Genomic DNA, 19,827 nt, shown 5'->3' on the forward strand with positions numbered 1-19,827 from the left:
TCCACTTTAAGTAAGAAAATTGATTCCTTGAGCTGCAAATATTCAAAATGGAAAAAAAAAACACCCCAGATGCTTGGAAGTAACATTGAATTTCAGGGAGAAACTGATAATAGTATCCACATCTTTACAGAAGGAGAGCTGACACAATTGAAATACATTTAAATGGAAATGACGTAAGCTTTGCAGGGTATGGCAGGAATGAATGAATAAACTCCCTGATCTTTAATCCATTTTAATATGATAAACTTCTTTGATTCTTGGGACTTATGCTTAGCCCTAGGGGAAACTGTGACACAGTGGAGTTGCTTTGGGGGGCCTAAACCATCAACTTCCTGGCCTTTATTCCTACACTAATACAACTAGTATCTTCTTCTTTCTACTTGCTTTTGAAAAAAATTTTATTTGTAAGAAAGAACCAAAGATATAAATACACCCATTTCTCAAGAGGCTTCATATAAACCCCATTCGATAATTTAGGGTTTCTTTCCACTATGTTATTCTGATTTTACGGTACTCTGTGCTATTTCCTGTTTAACAAAGGATAACGCATTAAGTCAAAGAAGTTACTATCTCATTACAGAATTTCAGGCATGAGTGGCTCAGGTGGAAAATGCTTTACTGAAGACAAAAGAGCCTTCTTTACCTTGTTAGAATGACACTTAGTTGGTAGCAAGCTTCTTTGCCTATTCATAAAGCCAACCTTCTAAGTCTGGTATAGTGAGACTTTGACTCAATAATTCAGCCCCCTTCCCTCCATGCTTTTCCCATAAATCTAAAAATTGCCAGCTCATCTATTTCTGTATCAGAATTATTGTCAAATTTTGAGAAACTGAGAGAGTTAAAATAATAGCAATGGCTGTTAAAAAATAAGATCGACCAATGGCTGTTCACTAGGCTTTACCAAAATATGGAGTCTATAGGTTCCTATCTAGAGGTCATAAAATGAGGTAAAGGTCATACAATGAAGTCATGCAATAGTCTTCTAAAACATTAACTACTATAGTCAAAAACTGTTGGGGAGTTCTAGGAAATCAGTATCTTAAAAATTAAGCTGAGGTAAATAATTAGCTGTTAAGTAAAAATTTGAGGAAAAGAGATTCAGATTCAGGATACTGAACAGTATATATCAGACCTGCTAGTAAAAGACAGCCTGTAAAAATTCGCAGTAAAAAGTTCCGAAGCTGACTGAAAAAGGAAAACCAGAAACAGAAGAAAAAAACTGAGCAGTGATTACAATGCAGAATAAAATAACTTCTTTCCCATTCCCTAACTCCTACTCCAATTTCTTGAAATTTTGCTAAGAGATTAAAGTTTATCTACAGATAATCTCAAACCACCATAATTTTGTTTGGTTTTGTTTCCTTGAAACAGCTGCCTATTTCCAAAAGCAATGTTTTCATGAAAACATGCCTGTCTCACATGAACTTGGACGTCCTTTTTCCACGTTCCTTTGATCTAGGTCTCCTAACAGGAAACTTTATTTTTGAGGTGAAAATAAAACTAACTAAGGACACGGGGCCACAAACAATTGTGATAAAATTATTAAAGACTTACTCTTATCTAGATTTACCTCAAATGTGCTAGTAAATTGCATTGAAGTATGAGAAAAATGCAAAAGGCATGTTCTTAAGTTTCATTTGAGGAAATTGGGTTAGGCAGTATTTCCAAACACTGATGGAACATATAAAAATCAGACACTGCTTAAAACAATAAAGTTATATGTTAAAAATAGAAAATCAAGAATTTTTTTTTCTATTCATCTTGAGCAAAATGCCAAAGGAAGCTAACACTCTCAAGGATAAAATGTCAATTTAAAGTTTTCTAATTTTTCCCAGGTGTACAGGCTTGTGATTTTTTTCTCCACTTTCCCTTTTTGCACATGATCATGATAGAAAAAGACAAATGTGGAAAAAATTTTAAGCAGAAAATAATTCATTTTATTTAAAAATGAAGGCACACATGATGTACATTACTCTTGAAAGGACCCCTTCATTATCTTGAAAGGCTAAATAATTTGAGGATTTCTTGGAAGTAAGGCAAAAAAGTTTTGTGAGCCATAAAGTTGGGAAACCAAACAGCACCTCCATACAAAAAAGAGTAAAATGGATGTTTAAAATCAGGAAATGTAGAGGTTGATAAATACTACAACTGAACATGTACATTGCAAATAATGGTGTAGCCTTCAAAGGTGTAGCCTTTGGAATCAGACTTATTACTTCACACCACCTCACATCTAAATGGAGTCCCTCATTACTGATTTCCTTAGGATCAAAACCTTCAAGTCTGCCTCCAAAGGTATAGGGTATTTTTTTAAATATTTTATTTATTTATCTTTAGAGGGGAAGGGAAGGAGAGAGGAAGAGAAACATCAATGTATGGTTGCTTCTCGTGCATCCCCTGCTGGGAACTGGCCCCTGCCGGGAACTGGCCTGCAACCCAGGCATGTGCCCTGACTGGGAATCGAACCACAATCATCTGGTTCACAGGCCCACGCTCAATCCACTGAGCTACACCAGCCAGGGCAGGAACAGGGTATTTTTAAAGAAGCCTTTCCCACAAGTAAAATCCCATTAAGATGGGCCCACGGTGAACCTGGCATATTCTCAAAGTTTATCCACATAGATAAATTATTGCAAAAACCAAGAGCATGTGACAAGTACAGAAATATTATACTTGTGAAGTAATTTTCTCCTTTTGACTTCACCTTGCTGGTATGTCTATTTCTTCTATAAGGTAAAGGAAGTATTTGCTTGATGACAAATAATACAGTAGAAAGATGATGATAAAAAGATGGAGAATCACAGCTCCACTCTGGGAGGTGCTTAAAATACTCAGCATTCCCCACCACAAGTAAATTAACCTAAAAATATGTGAACTGGGAAGTGAGGAACTCAGGCTCTCAGAGGGGATCCTGCTGGTGACTCTGCTGTACTAATGTTTAAACTCTATCAAAAACTAAAAAAACTAATTCAACAGAAACTGCAAATCGCAGTAAGTATGTTCACAAACACTTTTCCTTTATAACACTGTCCAGTCTGTTTTGGGCCATGATTTTAGGAAGCAACAGATCCATCTTTAGTGCTGTGTTCCTCAGCCTCTGATGCATTTCAAGATACTGCTGGCCAAGGAAGACCTGCCTGTCCATCTCCCCATGACTCGGATAGCTATGAACAGTGCCCACATTTCAGGGGAGGCTATACATTGTACCTATGCTGAGCAAGATGAGGGGAAAGGTTATGTCATTTAAGTATTTCATAAACATCATCTCTTTCCTCCCTTATCACTTTCTCTCATGAAGGACAGTCAGCAAAGGACCCGTTGTCCAAGCAAAGGCCTTCTGATCCAGTGGGGAGAAAACCAAGATGCTCTGACCACGGCTGGGAGGGGCGACTACAGAGGCATCAAAAACCATGGACACAGACACTTGAACTATTCTTAGTGCATGTAAAATATCAAATGTTACTCTATTAATATTACTCTGAATGTTACTCAATATTAATGTTATATAATATTTTATTTAATATTTCACACAACTATGAATTGTACATCTCTGATCATAGAGCTTTTTCATATTAGACTTTATGTGGAAAATCTTTACTTTATAACATTGCTAACACAAGTTTTTCCACATGAGATATTTTTATGTGTCAATTAATAATTACAGTGATATTTATAGTAGAACTAGAAAACTAATACATTTATATGCAAAAATAGCCTTTGAATTATTCTTAAAACAATTTTATTTGGCAACTAAAATGGACAGACGAAACATGTAATTGCAGCTCGGATATTAAGGCTCCAAGAATGTCCGGATATATAAGCCCAGTCTTGTTTCGGGGAAGGTACAGGTATGACAGTTCAAGGAAGGGGCACCGCGACACTGTTCCCGGGGCCATTTGTTTGTGTGGGGGCCCTTCCTGCTTCTCTCCAATGGCAACACAGCATTCAGGACAGGGAACCAGAGGAGCTGGCCACAGCCAAGAGGCCATTTAGTATCACTGTTTTCATGTGTCCTGAGGTCAAATGAAAGTGGGACTATCTTCCTAAGTTCACATGGCAAGTTCACATGGCCTTTTATTAAAAGGGGAGAGACTGAAAAGTTTGATATTTATGTAAAAGTCCTATTTGTGTCAATGAAAAAGCTCCTGGGTGTTTTGGGAACATTTTGGAAATATGTAATCAGTTAATCCTAGATAAGTCTCTTCAGAATGTAAAAATTCCCCTTTAAAAAGAAAAAAAGTCACTGTTAATTTAAAAAATAAAACTTAGTTTAAAGTAGAAATGATCAGGGAACCATTTTTTCTATTTTGGATAATACATAACTTTTCTATACCATATAAAACACTTCTTAACATTTCTTAATTGATTGGCCAGGTGATTGCACTGTATTCAACTTTGTGAACCTAATAGAACTGCATACCTGCACTTATTCATGAAATTGAACCTGCACAAATTTCATTTCTCTTCATGAGCACAGAATTGGAATCGTATTCTAGCATTGTCTCAGAAAGCTTTATAAGTTTGTTTGACTTAATTACAGACCTTGGCTGGGGTGCGGCTGAATGTAGGAGGGCACGGGGTAATATTAACGTATTTCTAAGGTTGCAAATTTATTTAAATAACAAGCACCAATGGATGCTAAAAATCATCACAATTTTATAGCAATGCCAAATTGCAAATTACCCCAGAAATCATATTGTTAGTTGTTAAACTTTAAATATAAGCTTTATTATGTGTTAGATGTTATGTGGGTAAATTCCTGTGTCTAGAAGCCCTTAACTTTTAAACTTCCTGGCACTTATGTAGGGGCAAATAGAAACAAACAAATAAAAAAATCCCTTGGAAAGGTTATAAATTAAAATACAAATAAATGCATTATTTAATGCTTTGCTTTCTTAGTATGTACATCAAATACTAAGCAACACGTTTGTGCTAAACACCATTTGCAATCAGTACTGAAGTGATTATAAAGGAATATTTCTAGACATATAAATGCAATGATATACATAATGTATTTATGAATTAGGCAGTCTTTATTTTTCTGCATATATTCAGGTAGACTTACTTCCTACTTATTAATTATAGACAATAAAATCTGTATTTCAAATAATTTAATATCTTCACTTACTGAAATGAAAAGAGATTCAAAGGCACCCTGTTCTGAGTCACGTGTGATCAGCTGCCTAATATCACTGATTCATTAGACTGACTCCCCTGGATGTGACTTACTGTTTGAATTCTGTGGGAATCCAGGCAGGGAGGAGGGACCATTCATTCCCGGAAGGAGGACTGGAGGAAGGCCAGGGAGTCCCGGGTAGGCTGTCGGAAGGCTGATGCCATGGAGGGGGCTGCTGTCTACCATGCTTGGCTGCTGCACGGCTAAGCCCAGCACGTCTGAAGCTTTCTTGATACGGTCAAGTTCTTGCTGTGCCATCAGCTGCCGAACAGTGGTCGGAGCCAAGTAATCTTTCTCTCGATCAAGCTGACTCCCAACAGTCTCCCTCACTTTTGAAATGTGCTGTTTGGAAAAAATATGATCTCTGATGGACAAGCGGGCAGAATACTTCACCCCACATAGGGTACACTCTGGTTTGGTTCCTTCTGTCCCACTTTGATTGATCATGAAAGGCTTCCCTATGTTGATTTTAAATTTCTTCTCCTTGGCCCTTGCATTCTGGAACCACACCTGGACCACGCGTTTGGGCAGACCGATCTCATTCCCCAGCATCTCACATTCTTGCATGGTTGGAGTTCGGTAGTCACCGAAGCATGCCTTGAGAACCTTGAGCTGAAGATTGCTCATCTGGGTTCTGAAACGCTTGTGACCTGGTCGATCGTTATTTTTGGATTTAAAAGGATTGCTGGACCCAAAAGGATTTGGGGAGCTTGGGTCAGCGATACTGGAAGTTTCACTGCGGTCAGCATTGTCATCGGGGTCATCCATGATATAAAAGCTTTGGTCATGGTCACCATCTTTGTCGTTGAAATGTATTGAAGGGCTCGTGAGAGAAAAGAGAAATTTCTCATCACAGACCTCTGTGGTGGGTGTGGTTGCTATTTTTGGCAAAGTGTCAAGAGTTTTTGGCTCTTTAGGTGATAAAGCTGGCTTCACATCTCCAGAACTTCCCACGGTGCTTTCCACTTCGGCATTGCCCTCATCAACGGTGGTGGCGTCACTGATGGCTGTATTAACTGAGGACGTCTCATCAAAATCAGGTTTAGTTTGATCATACCCAGCTTCAGCAGGAGGGGCATTCACATTCTCAACATCCTCAGAACACTCTGCTTTAAATGAAGAAGGGCTCAGCAGGTTCTTGGGAGACAGCTCTGCTGTCTTGCTCACAGGTGTTGATACTGTGGAAGCTAATTCATTCTCACTTGATAGATCGATTTTAGTTAATGGCAAAGATGGATAGTCAAAATAAATGTATTTCTGTGGGCTTTCCCCCCCATCTTCCGTGGATATTAAAGGGCTTGGGGGCAAACTGTACCCTGCCTGCTTTCCCTCATTCCAGTGCCGAGAGCGGATGTGGCTCTCCAGGGCTGACTTGGCCTTGAAAAGGGCTCGGCAGAAGGGACACCGTTTATGAGACTGAGCTGGACCCACGGCCCGGAACTGGCCCTTCCTTTCTCGGGCACGCGTATTCTGGAACCAGACTTGCACGACTCTTTTTTTCAGCCCTACTTCCCGGGCAATATGATCAAGCATTTTTCGGGTTGGATTGGAATCCAGCAAGTATTTTTCATAGAGTATTTCCAGTTGTTCAGGAGTGATAGTGGTTCTCAGGCGTTTATCGCGGTGTTGGTCTTCACCGCTATTGCCTCCCTCCTTTTCACTGCAGTTATTATCTTCTTTGTCATCCAGTTTCCTTTTCAGGGAAGCAGAGATGGTGGTGGGAGTTGTGGTATGGGAGGCACTGGTCTGGGGTGGCATCTGTGACAGAGAACCACTCAGCAGCTGTCCGGTCATCAGGGGGTTGTTGGGGTCGAATATCATGTAGGGCATATCCAGGGGCCTCTCCAGGAATGGAGAGTGAAGGAATTGGTTTTGAGCAGCGAGGAAATGCATGTGCTGGTGCTCCTGCCAGAGTTCCGGGCTCGGGAAGGCAACGGTACACTGATCACATTGGTATTGAAGTAACTGTGGAGGTAGACTGTTCTGGAGAGAAGTCATGGAAATCTGCAGTGGGCTGGAAGGAACTGGGGTCTGAGAGGCTGAGGGAGGTCTTCCAATCAATTGGGGCTGTTTGGGTGGCTGGGGCTGGGGCTGGGCCACTGAGGCCTGCGGTGGGTCTGAGGAGGTCGATGCTAAGTGTGGGGCTGGCTTGGTGCCTTGAGAAAGGGGTGAGGGGTCATTTTGCTTTGGCTTTTCTGTGGGATATTCGGGTTTGGGAGATGTCTTCTCAGGCTCTGGTTTGGGTGATGGAATCAGAGGGGTACTTGTTCCAGAGCCAGAACTGGCTGCAGGGGCCATGACATTTTTGGCTGCATCTGTCTGTCCGGAGGCTGTGCAATGCTTGTACACCACCTGGTCGGTGGCATCCATGGAGTCTTCGGTTTGGCTTTCATCTTGAGCGTCGTCATCTTCATCCTTATAACACTGCTTCTTCTGATGAGTAATCAAGTCAAAGATCCGGGGGAATACCACATTGCACTTTTTACACTGGTACTGCATGTTGCTGGTTCGGATGTACCGCTCATTGGTCAGTTCTCGTTTTTCATTATCTTTTGTTTCTGCTTGGTTCTCGTAACTCTTCCGTGCTTTCTGACGAGCATTCTGGAACCATACCACGATAACCCGAGTTGGGAGGTTGAGCACAGTGGAAAGTTGTTCTATCTCATCATCTTTGGGGTAAGCATTAGTGTCAAAAAAGTCTTGTAGAACCCTAAGCTGGTAGTCGGTGAACCTCGTTCGAGAAGACCTTTTACTGAAAGAAGCATCAGATTTATAATGCTCTAAGGAGGAGGGCTGTGGGTCAATTCGTATGTCTTCCAAAACTGTTATAGGTGGGTTACTGAAGTTGTATGGTGAATCCTTGTTTCTCTGCCTTTCCTTAAAAAGCGTGTTGCGAAACCAGTGCTTGATAACTTTTTGAGAGAGGCCCGACTTTTCTGCCATTTCCTGAATCTGTTCTTCACTTGGAGAATTATTGATGTCGAAATAAGCCCTCAGGATTTTGAGCTGATCATCTGTAATTCGTGTCCGGGGGCGTTTGAACTGAGAATGCCTTAAGAAGTTAGGGTCCAATCCAAGCTGCTGCTGGCAAAGCTGTGTGAGGTCTGCAGACAGTGTGTCCATCTGGGGCAACTGCAGGGCCAGCTGGGGAGGAAGTGCCGGGTGTTGCACAGGCTGCATCATAATAGAAGGGAAGAGGGGAAGGTCCAGAGACACAGGCAGCTGGACCTGTGGGGGAGCAGAAGGAGGAGGTGGTGGAGGAGGTGGTGGAGGAGGAGGTGGGGGTGGTGGGGGAGGAGGAGTGGGTGGTGGAGCTTGTAGGGGAGTGGACACTGAGCTTGGGATTTTCACTGGCCCCATGGAGGAAGGCTGTGGGGGAGCTTGGGGCAGCGGGGGAGGGGGTGGTGGTGGAGGTGGAGTTTCTGGAGAAGGTGGTGAGATTGGATAAAGCTTGTCATAGGCCTCCCGGTACTGACGAGCAAATTTTTCCAGTGCTCCATAAGGGAAAAATTGACCATGCACATGTTCCTGGTGACTCTTTAAAATGAGAACATTGGAGAACAGTTTCCCACATGTTCCACATTCCAGTTTATCTGAGTTTTCACCCTCCCCACTTTTGTTCTTCTTCTGCACCTTCTGCCTGTTTTCATTATATTGAATGACCAGCTCAAACCCAAAGTTTTCCAGTAATGCTTTGGCTGCATTTCCTCTGGCCCCGGAAGCTATTCGGGGTGGTGGGATGGATGGTTCCAAGGATTTGGGCTTCTTCGAGTCTTTGCCTTCTTTGAGTCCTTCACCTTCACTTGTAAATTCTTGTTTTGTTTTTTCTTGCTTTTCCACACTCTCTTCTGCCTCCTTGCAAGATGGCGCATCCTTCATGGGTGGGCAGTCGGCACTGTCCATGTTGGCTTGGTCTTGTTTCAATAGCTTGCTCACCTGCTGCTGCTGTTGCTGCTGCTGGGGCAGCTTTTGAGATGGCAGTGGGGGCTGTGTGGCCTGATACTGTTGTGCTTGTTGCTGTAGGATCTGCAATTGAGTTTGGCCAACATGATGTTGAGTCTGAATCTGCTGCTTCAAGTCTTCAAGCAAGGATCCAGCCATGCCTGTCATGCCAGGTATACCAAATGCGGCAGAGCCCGGCAAGCCCAACTCTGGCCCCAGACTGAACTCTGTCCCAGGGATATAGAAAGGAAAGAGAAATTGAGGCTGCTGAAACTGGAGCAGAGCTTCTGGGGTCATCGGAAAATGAGGCAAAAAGGCTGGGTTTAGGAACTGAGGCTGAAAGAATGCAGCTTGCTGTTGTAAATCATGCTGGAGTTGCATCTGAATTTGTGCTGGTGACTGCGGTGGGTGATGCGCAGGTTGTTGAGCAGAAATTAACTCCGGAGTTTGCTTTTTGTTTAATTCTTTGGCTTCTAAGTGGGTATCTTTGCTGCTTGCTGCTGCTAAACTCATGGACTCTAACATCCCTTGGCCAGGACTGCTAACATTTGCTGCAATGCTGTGTCCCCCAGCCACATGACCACTTGGCTCCAGCTTGGCAGCCCTGGCCTTTGTCTGGTGGAGCACAGATCGCATGTGGATTTCTAAGGTCGAGCTTTGGCTGTATGCGACGTTGCAGATGCCGCACTTGTAGGGTTTGTTATCGGCGCCACTGTTGGTTTCTTGGGGGACAGGGCTGGAGGCTTCCTGCAACACCTTTTTCAATTTGTGCAGATGAGAAACTGAATTATAATGGACCAAGAGAATGTTCTTTTGGGTGAATGACTCTTTACACACTGTACATTTATATGGGCGAGATGGATCGAGGAATTTTTCCATTGTAAAATTTGGCCCTTTTCTAAAGGGTAAGGTCCGCTTTGGTTCAGAGCCTGTGTCATCGGGAATAGAGCTACTGTCACTTCCTATAGGACTTGCCTTCCCCTCGTGGTCCACCTCGTACTCTCTCTCCATTTCCTGTTCAAGGGCATGCTCGTCCTGGGCCATCATTTCACTCTCGGCCCAAAGTTCACCATTCACAGGCAAGGAGGCATACAGCTGTTGGAGTTCAGCTTCACTCAGTTCAGGGTGGCCTGCTTCCAAGTGTTTTTTTAAAGCCTGGAATGTACGGAAACTACGTTGGCAGAGATTACACATTGTTGCAGCCCGAATCACATGATACTGGGAATGTATCTGAAGCTTCTGCATCGTCTTGAAAGCCAAGCTGCAGTGGTTACAGCGGTACTTATATACATGGCGGTCTGAAACAGACAGGGGTTGTCTCTTCTGCTGTTCACTTAATTGATCTTGCAGGGTATCGGGGATTTTCACATCCTTACTCCCATTTTTGTTCCATTCGGACACTTCTATGGGTTCTTTAGTTGGTTTCTGTTCCTCGCTCTTTATTTCCATGCTCTTTGAATCGTCAAGACCTGCCATACTTTTGTCATCCACTGGACTTTCACCTGTGCAGGAGAAAGCACAAGCACATTGCTTACAGGAAAGAGGGATAGGCGCCTATAAGTATTGTAAGTAGAGCCTCTAAAGGTTTCTGCTTAATTGGTTCTTTAGAGAAAAGTTACTGAGCAACTACTAGGTTGCAAGCACTGTACTAGGCACTGCAGATACAAAGGTGAATAACAAATTACCCCTGACCTCAGGGAATTTTGGGATAGGAAATAAAAATAGTCAAAGGTAATTATAGTATGCTATAATCAGTGCGACACCAAGGACCATACCTCAGTGTTCAGCAATTAAAACATGCAGAATATTGTTGGTCATAGACACTTGGGTCCCCCAAGATCCGTGACATATAACAAATACTAAATATGCATTGAAAACTATGTCTCTTGGGATAATTTTTCCTCTGTGCTTTAGTTTTAACTCTTTGATAGTAATAATCTTGGAGCACGACCACAAATTCAAGCCCCCGACGTGTGCTTTCTGCAGACCTTGGTCACAGGTCAGCATACCTGAATATTTCCCAGACCCCTCAGCTGTGACAGCTGCAGGCGTATCCCGCTCTGCTTTCTCAGAGGTGGCTGCTGGCAGCAGCAAACTGTTTGGCATCATCACATCAGGGACAGGCACCTGTGAAAACACAAGGTGTTCACATCAAATATACCCCAGAAACCACAGACTGTGCCACATCCCCCTTTGGCCAGCAGCATCCCACTTAGAGTTTCGCAGCCAAAGCAGGGACATTTTGTGGCTTTTACAGACAATTGCTATCCCGTCAAATTTCAGATCAATACTGTTGCAATGCTTTATTCTTTTATTTTTTAAAATGTTTTTGTAGGTCTCTTTCTTTATACTGATACTCAAGACAGTTTGAAAGTCAACGTGTCCACCTGACTCATTTGATTAACATTGTAGGTATAAAAATAAGGCTGTAAATACATTATTGAATAATCTATTCCTGTATCATATTTATTTATTTTCCTAAGCAAAAGAGACAACAAATGGGCCATTGACTGTGATTTCTATGACATAGTCTGTGAGACGGCTTTAAGTTGACAGCTTTAATTATTGACCAATAATTACAGATTTTGTGTTGCTACTTTTCCAGAGATTATGTCACACGTGCATCACCATGTGGTGTCCTTACTGTCATAAGCAGCTTCTCCACACAGTCTGGAGACACGCTGTGCAAATGTGTCAGGTGCAGCTGGAGGTGCATCTTGTTGCTGAGAACATCCTGGCAGAGGGGACAGCAGATGACCGGTGGCACCGAGTGCTGCGACAGGACATGCATCTGGATACGGTTTTGGTCCCTACTATTGTAGTTACAATAAGGACACTGATAGAACTGGAAAATATTGAATAAACATGGCAAATGTTAATGTTATTATGATGACTTCTGAGCATTAGTGGTAATACCGAGGGTTAACTCATTGCCAATCACAAGGTCTGCATTTTAACAGGACGGAATTGTTTGGGGCTCTTAAACTGCCTGGAGTAATAATAAAAAAGTTAAAAAGAAACAACTTTTTGTAGCAAAAAGAAAAACAAAACATAGTTACCTGTTCATGACAGAATTTATTGTCCTCGGTAGGTTTTGATCTTTTGGCTGTGACATCTTCTTCTTTTGCCAGCAGGAGTGGCTGAGTGACCCCTGCCACACTGACTTTTAGCTCCTTCTCTGGTGTGATTATTCCTGACCCCCCCCAAAAGTAGAACATGTCAGTTTCAAAAGACTAACAATGTCAAACTTGAAAGATTGTATGGTTTTCATATGGTGTTGACTCTAAAGCCACCAAAGCACAAAAGGAACCAAACACTTTTATGTGATGTTAATCTTAAAAGACGAAAGACACACTTCTTTGTGTCTACTAAGTGGACTTTATAAATATATTTTAAAGTGTACTCCTGTCTCACGTTTAGATAACCCTAGGAGACCTTGAAAGACTCGTCAATAACACAAGCTCTCTGGTGTCTCAGGCTGCCTTTATCCCATTAAAGCAAATCTACTCCCATTCACAAATGCTAACATAGAAAAGAATTATTTTTGCTAATGTTTAATTCCTTATCTCCTTTCTAAAATTCTTGAATACTGAAAATATTTCAAAAGTCTAGAAGAGACATTTGTAATTCAAACAAAATTAGTATTTTTACAAATATTGACTATACATGTCTTATGCTATTTTGTGATTTATTCTTTGCTTTAGATGTTTGGCGGTACTCAGACTACTATGGTCCAAATCTCAAGAAGGCAACTGTTTAATGAGGTTGATTAAAATATTCAGCATTAAAGGGGGTTTAAAATTTTACCTAGATGAGCAATGTCATGTGTAGGAGCCTCACACACATCAAGGAAAGAGTGTGATTTTAATTTCCCAATGTAACAGAAAACTCTTTCCAGCATCAATTTTGCCGATAATCTCCTCTGCAAGGGTGGATATTACAGCGACATTGGGTAGGCATGTCACATACATCTCATGACAAACACCAAACCTCATTTACCAACCATTCCAATCTCATCATAGCACGGCATCATCTGACCTTTTTTCTGCTGTTTATTATGAGTATTTCTAATTTTAACTTTCAATTTTCACCATCTTCCAGTCAATTTGCAACTAAATTATTTTCAGGGTGAGGATACTATCACTGGACAACTGGGTGCAAATACATGTTGAAATGCAATGAAGCTAAACCATTGATTGCTCTCAGCCCTGGCATGGACGTAAAGTCTAAGCGCAACCTGATTGTGTGCTGCGCATGAAGATTTACCTTGATTTTTTCAATCCACATATGGCTTGCACAAATGAACAAATTGCACCCTATTGCAAAATAATTCAATTTTAATTTAAAAATAAGGTCAAGAATGTTATAGAAACAAGGTAAAGATATATAAAAAATACCTTCCTTTTTCTACCCTAGGCAGAGATCATGTTTAAATCATATAAACAATTTCAGGATTTTGAATTCTGAAATTTAAAAGTAAGTGTGACCGCAAGGGCACCAAAATTCAAATAGAATTTTGATGACATAATGACAATAATGGCAGGTGCAAAATTACTGCTACCTTTTTACATAATTATATGGATTTCTAGATTTACGAACATTAGATTTTATTCAAATGGGTACTTCTGCTCTATATCTACATTTGCCTTGGAGAAATTTGGATTCCTTCTAGATATCTCAAAAAAAATTTATCACATTTGTATTTGAATGTACTTAAATTTGACATACAGACTGAAGAATTTCATCACATTGATTAAACATGATCCAAGCATTTGATAACCAAAGATATGTCATAAATAGGAATTATTATTTCATAATTAATTCTGGCATCAAAAATAGTTTTTTCTTTCTCAAAGAAGAATATACTTTGTGCTGTTGCACTTAAAGTGTTAGAAATAAACATTCAAGAAAATAGTATGATAAATAGTGTTTTCAAATAAAATTTACTGCTTAAGGTGTCAGATCAAGTTGTATAAAATGATTGTCATCTACATTAGGAAACATCTACCAATTGCTTTCTCCTTTGATACTGGAAGTTTTTTTTTAGTTCCCCATTATTGAGTAAGAATATGCTCCTTTAAGCAAATAACACTGTCATATTCCCTTATCATTCTTTTGTGTACATGGTAGAATCAGACATAAGCAAATTATAAGCTTGTCCAGTTCCCTGTGCTACCAAAGACTGTCACACACTAGTTAAAGTAGAATTTCCATGACTCTTGTTGCTGCAGGCCCTATAGGGCATCAGAAGTAGCATAATCCTTCCAGAAACTTTTAAATCTATTAAATGTACAGCTATTGTCTTATTATCACAAACATATATATTCTAATATTGGTACTAAACAGGACTAAAAATTTTATTTCAAGCTATGAAACATTTGACTAAAACTATACATTGGTGTACATATTTGGTATAATTAACCCATTTTATTTTTATGCTTACTAATAATCATTAACAATATAGTTGCTTCTGAATTTAGTGATATTCATGCTGCATCAAGAAAATAAGAGTTAAGTGTTAGGGTCATTTCAATAGCCATTGCAATAACTGTTGGCTATAGTATTTCTCCACCTAATATGTGTGTGAACTTTAATATTGTTTGCCTAATTAACTTCGTTAATTGCCATATTTTTTGAACTGTAAGGTGCACTTTTCTCCCCCCAAATTTGGGAGGAATAATGGTTGTTAATGCTGCTGTTGAGTTCTGTTTACATTAACATTGGTGAAATATTATGTTATTTATGTTATTAAATACTTTACCATGTTTTTTGCTGCAAATTCCCACCCAGCCCCCCGTTTTCATCTAAAACCTAGGTGCATCTTATGGCCCAAGAATATGGTAAACCATGATCTTAATGCAAGCTAGGAACTAGGTAAAGATCATTGTATTTCACATAAAGAAGTTATAAATAATAGCTAAAGCCCCCTAGCTATAGCAAGGCACCTGGAAATGAATGCTATTGATAAAGGGAAGCAGAGAATGCTGAGATGTAATAACATACGATAAAAACAGACTCTTGAGGATAAGGCAGGTCATCAGCATCACTTGAAAAATGACGGAAGTCACATTGTATGCAAGTGCACCTTTTCTACGTTTCAAAGGGGTGTCTCTCAAGCACGACAGCCTCCCTGGCAAATCATAAAAACTCAAATTTGAGGTCTTCCTGAATTGTTTTATTCTAGAAGTAATGTCTATTAAATAAGGGCTGACCAATTTCAGGGAAAATTTGATTAAGTTTTATGATTACCCATAATTTATATCTGTTAACTTTATTTGAAATAAACCTCCTTTGATACCCTAGACAAAATTTTGAAGTAATATCATAATTCATTTTGTGTTACTAAGGACATTACAATATTCTAAAAAAATACGTCCTTTTAATATATTTAAACTAAAAAAATGAAGTCTAATTAAAAGTAAGCACTGCCAAATAGATGAGCCAATGATTATCTGTCAGTTATGAGATTATTTAACTTGTATGAGTTTGTAATATAAACATGATATAATTCACTTCAACTCAGATGCCACCTACTTAATAATTTTTAATCCCTAAAATACAGAAGGTTGTAAAATGGTTTATACTCATAACAAGTGAGAAAAATTCAATAACACACATATACTCAAAGAAAATCTTGAGAAAAACAATAAAACAAAATACTAAGATATTATTTGAATATTACTTTGAATAAATGCTTTGATAATGTTTGAATACTTAAAACTTGAATATAATAGAAGATGTTATTCAATGCCAAATAATTCTAAATTATAATTACCAGTGCAGTACTTTTTCTAATGAGACTGGAATGAAAGGATAATTTTAATTGCAATAATGAAGGTTAATTTCTATCCTTCCTTATGTTTGCTCCCTTATTAAAAAGTAGTCCCCTTAGCCATGGCAGAGACATATTACATTTTCAATGCAAATGTATTAATCTGGGTAAACTCTATATTAATTCTTGTACTGCAAAGAGCTGTAATTTGGATTATAATTAATCTAAAGTGGCACTAGATTTAAATGACAATACAAATGAGGCATTAGGAGGCTTTTCTATTATGAATGAATATTCAACAAATATAACTTGTATATTGCCAAGCCTCATTTGGAAAGCTCCAGTCCTGGAGACTGATGTCTGTGACTCGCACAACAGCTTACACAAAAACAGTTTTTCTAACCTGTGTTAGTTCCTTCCTGTCCAAAAAGTTCTTCGCTGAAGTGGGGTCATGCTGTTCCCATCTAACACATTGATAGGGATTACTTTAAAAGATTTCTTATATTTTTGACATTTATAATTGATATTAGGAAAAAAACAATATATACATAGGTACTATACAATCCTTAGAAATATTTACAAGAGAAAAATTCATGTAACAATTTTTTCACTTAATACAATTCAATTTAAAACCTGAAAACTTTGTTAAAAGTTCATGTTGTCAATTACAAGAAGTGTCTTGAAGTCTGGGAGGTTTCCAGGCTAAATATTTACACCTCAGTAACTGCTTTTAGTTGATTTTAAAGTCCATATTTATCCCTTTAGGATACCTGGGGGGAATTTCTGCAGGGATAAAAATTTGTTGTAAACGACCATTATGAAATGTTCCATATCCTCTCCTATACGTGAGTTCTGTCTAGATGGGACAATTACACAGGGACAATAACTCATCTGGCCATTAGGGAACAGGGAGCCCATTATCCAGGCAGAGAAGTGAATGTTACTGATAGAGACAGGCCACCTGCATCTAAGGTGCATCCCAGGTAAGAATCTTCCCTCAATGGGAGGATTAGAGCCATTTTCAAGAATCCATCCTTATAGGGTGTTAATATGTAAAACCAAGCATAAGGTCATATACCTGAGTATTACATGAGCACTCACTGAACGCTAACATGCTATTTGAGTGTTTCACACATTCTTCAGAAGACTGGGAGGTACCACTGTGATAAAGAGGCCACTGAATGCAGGCAGAATCCTGCCCTTGTGGAAGTAAGTAGTCAAGCAGCTAGTCTTGACGAGATCCATCCTAGAGAGTGAGTAAACTGACTCCCTTACTATTTCCAGCTCTTTTCAAATGAAGTTTAAATGGCACTACCCTTGACCTTACTGATTGCTAGGTATTTCCAATTTCTAGTCAGTAACCTCAAGGGCAGCATACTGCTATGGCATCTTTTTTACATTGCTTTAGGCTCAACACCAACTTCACATTCTCTTTGTTTAAGTCAAATTAGAATCACATGTTAGCCACTATATCCTCAACACAAACTGAAGTGGCGCTTTCTCACGGCACTCCTGAGAGCAATCTAACCTGGAAGAGTGTGGGGTAGGAGTAGGAGGCCCTTGGAATAATTTTTGAAGAGAATGCAAAACTAAGATATGCAAAGCCAGAATTACAGATGTGGGACAATTTGGGTTTAAATGAACTTGCAGGTAAAAATGGTATTTTTTGCACAACCCAATATCTTCATAGTGAAAATGAGCTTCTTTATATGAGGCTGTCACTAGAATTCAAGGAAAAGATAGATGACTACCTGAAACTAATAGGCTTGAACCTGTTTCAGCAGTTCTTCTGCTTCAGTGAGTCCAACATAATAAAACTAGGTATAGCGTGCAGCAAAAGTAGCCAATGTAATATTTATTCATCATGACCACAGATTTCCATCTCATACATACAAAGCATGGATGAAGTCATATTTGCCAAATCAAACACAGAAAAAGCCTTAGGTATCTACACCAGATGCTGGCCTAGGGTTTGTTTGTGCACAAGTAAATGTCATGACACCAGGGTTTGTTTTCAAAGACAGTAGCTTTCGTTACTGGGGTTTGTCTATTCTAGGAGATCAGAACTATCCAGCACCTAATCCCTTTTCAATGATATTTCCTCTTTCTTAGTCTGAATCACCTGTAAACTTTTTCACTGGATTTTGTTTGAAATGCCTCAAATAGATGCCCTTAAAAAGGGCAAATTCCTGAGTGTAGTTGAAAAACAAAAAGCAAGGAAAATAACATGTATTTTTAGGGTTATGTTGTTTGGGGGTGCCTGTGACTAGATTAAAAAACTCAAGTGATATCTAATCCTGTGCTTATGAAAAATTAATATGCCATCAGAGGAATCACAAGTATAGCTAAGATTAATGAAAAGCGCTTTAAAAATTACAAGCACACAAACTGATTTGATTAAAAAATAATCTCGCTGGTCATTCTGTAATATTCTTCAACTTATCCACATCTATTCTGTCAGATGGTTATGATTAAAAATAGGTCAATGGGAGGCTACTGATAGAAGTCACATGCAAAATGCACATGCAATGAATAGGAGTGGAAACGTTAGACAGTTTAAAATGAATAAAAGCTTTTAATAAGTATGGGTGTGGGGAAAGGAAGGGCTGCTTTGGGGAGTGGGGGTGGGGAAAGAAAGGTGAAAGGTTCTCACATCTTACCAGGGTCTTTACTGGAGTTTTTGCCTTCACTAGGGTCTCTCTCATTTGCCTCTTTCTCGTCGTCCTCAGCCACTGCTGCTGATTTAACAGGTCCTTCTGCCTCCTCACTTGGTTCTTCTGTTTAGAAAGGCAGATCAGTCAAACAACTATGTGACCATTTAAAAATCTGGTCACTTACAAATCATCTGCAGACATTCATTCTCAAAAAAGAACATACATTTATTGACAAGTCTATATTGGAATCTGCTGATGCTACCAACGCAAATTTTTATCTCAAGCAACTTCTTTTATATCCATTGAGAACATGGGCCTGTGCTAAGTTAAAATAAACGAAATCATTTTAAGTACAGTTGAAGCTAGGAAAGCTTGAAAAATGGGTGTAAGACCATCCTGTAACTGAACAGCAGAACCTCCTGGACCCCTGTTCCATGGACTTGGATAGATGGCAGAACAACTAAATTCTGAAATAAAATTCTCCATGAAATAATGTGATAATGATGGGTTAAATAGAAGACAGGTGCTACTCCTGCCTTCACTCCCCAGACTCCAGAGGAATTCTTTGGAATTTGTCCGAGTGAGACCTCAAAAGTTAGTTACATTGAGATTTGTTTTTCTATAGGGGGAGCTCTACAGGGCCTAGGACATAAGGAGGTCTATTTCTCCTATGACAACCACATCACCCCACACCTCATTCGCGGGTTCACACCAGCTAGATTACATGGAAATCCTCATAGTAACTCAACCCTATTTAATTATTCTGTAAATCTTAGCTATGCCGCTGCTGGTGGATTAATCTGTTTATGCAGTTAGCCTCTGTGCTGGGTCTGTGCAGCACTAATCCGTGAAAGGCCCACTGTTCTCTTTCATCCTGTGATCATTTGTCTCTCACTGTGCTGATGTCACATTTTAATGAATTTTTAGCAATCTGAGTAATGCCAGATAACCAGACTTGCAACTCCCCTCAGCATGGCATGCTGTTTTTACGGCAGCACAAAAAATAAAAATCATATTCCCCTGTTCAGGTAGGAATTACATAAATTAGGAGAAGAAGGTAAAATGGGATTTGAAGCACCAGGCTGCTCAATTTCATAAAATGTTTAATGACTATATAAATTAACCCTGGAAAGGCAAAAGGTCATCGACACATAGGCATACACTCATCTATTTGCTTTTGATAAGCAGAGCTTTTATGCAGAGAACATGAAACAATTAACCCTTCAATAACCATACAAAACGCTGCTATGGACATTTTAAGTGTCAAGCATTAACTGAAAATT

The 19,827-nt window shown here is 39.6% G+C and overlaps 1 protein-coding gene across 2 annotated transcripts in view; it reads right to left on the reverse strand.

Annotated features, from left to right (window-relative positions):
• The window catches only part of ZFHX4 (zinc finger homeobox 4), a 180,902-nt gene that overhangs the window by 4,525 nt on the left and 156,550 nt on the right, over positions 1–19,827 (reverse strand). For both annotated transcript variants that reach the window (XM_037068940.1, XM_037068939.1), the window contains exons 6-10: positions 18,551–18,667; positions 12,178–12,311; positions 11,763–11,963; positions 11,128–11,245; positions 5,230–10,620 (exon numbers count right to left, since the gene is read on the reverse strand). In XM_037068940.1, the coding sequence (XP_036924835.1) occupies positions 5,230–10,620; positions 11,128–11,245; positions 11,763–11,963; positions 12,178–12,311; positions 18,551–18,667 (5,961 nt within the window). The remainder of the gene's footprint in view (positions 1–5,229; positions 10,621–11,127; positions 11,246–11,762; positions 11,964–12,177; positions 12,312–18,550; positions 18,668–19,827) is intronic.

This window comes from Sturnira hondurensis, unplaced genomic scaffold, assembly GCF_014824575.4.
Source record: "Sturnira hondurensis isolate 20B ecotype Veracruz unplaced genomic scaffold, ASM1482457v3 Scaffold0018292, whole genome shotgun sequence".
In the NCBI taxonomy this organism is placed as follows: domain Eukaryota; kingdom Metazoa; phylum Chordata; class Mammalia; order Chiroptera; family Phyllostomidae; genus Sturnira; species Sturnira hondurensis.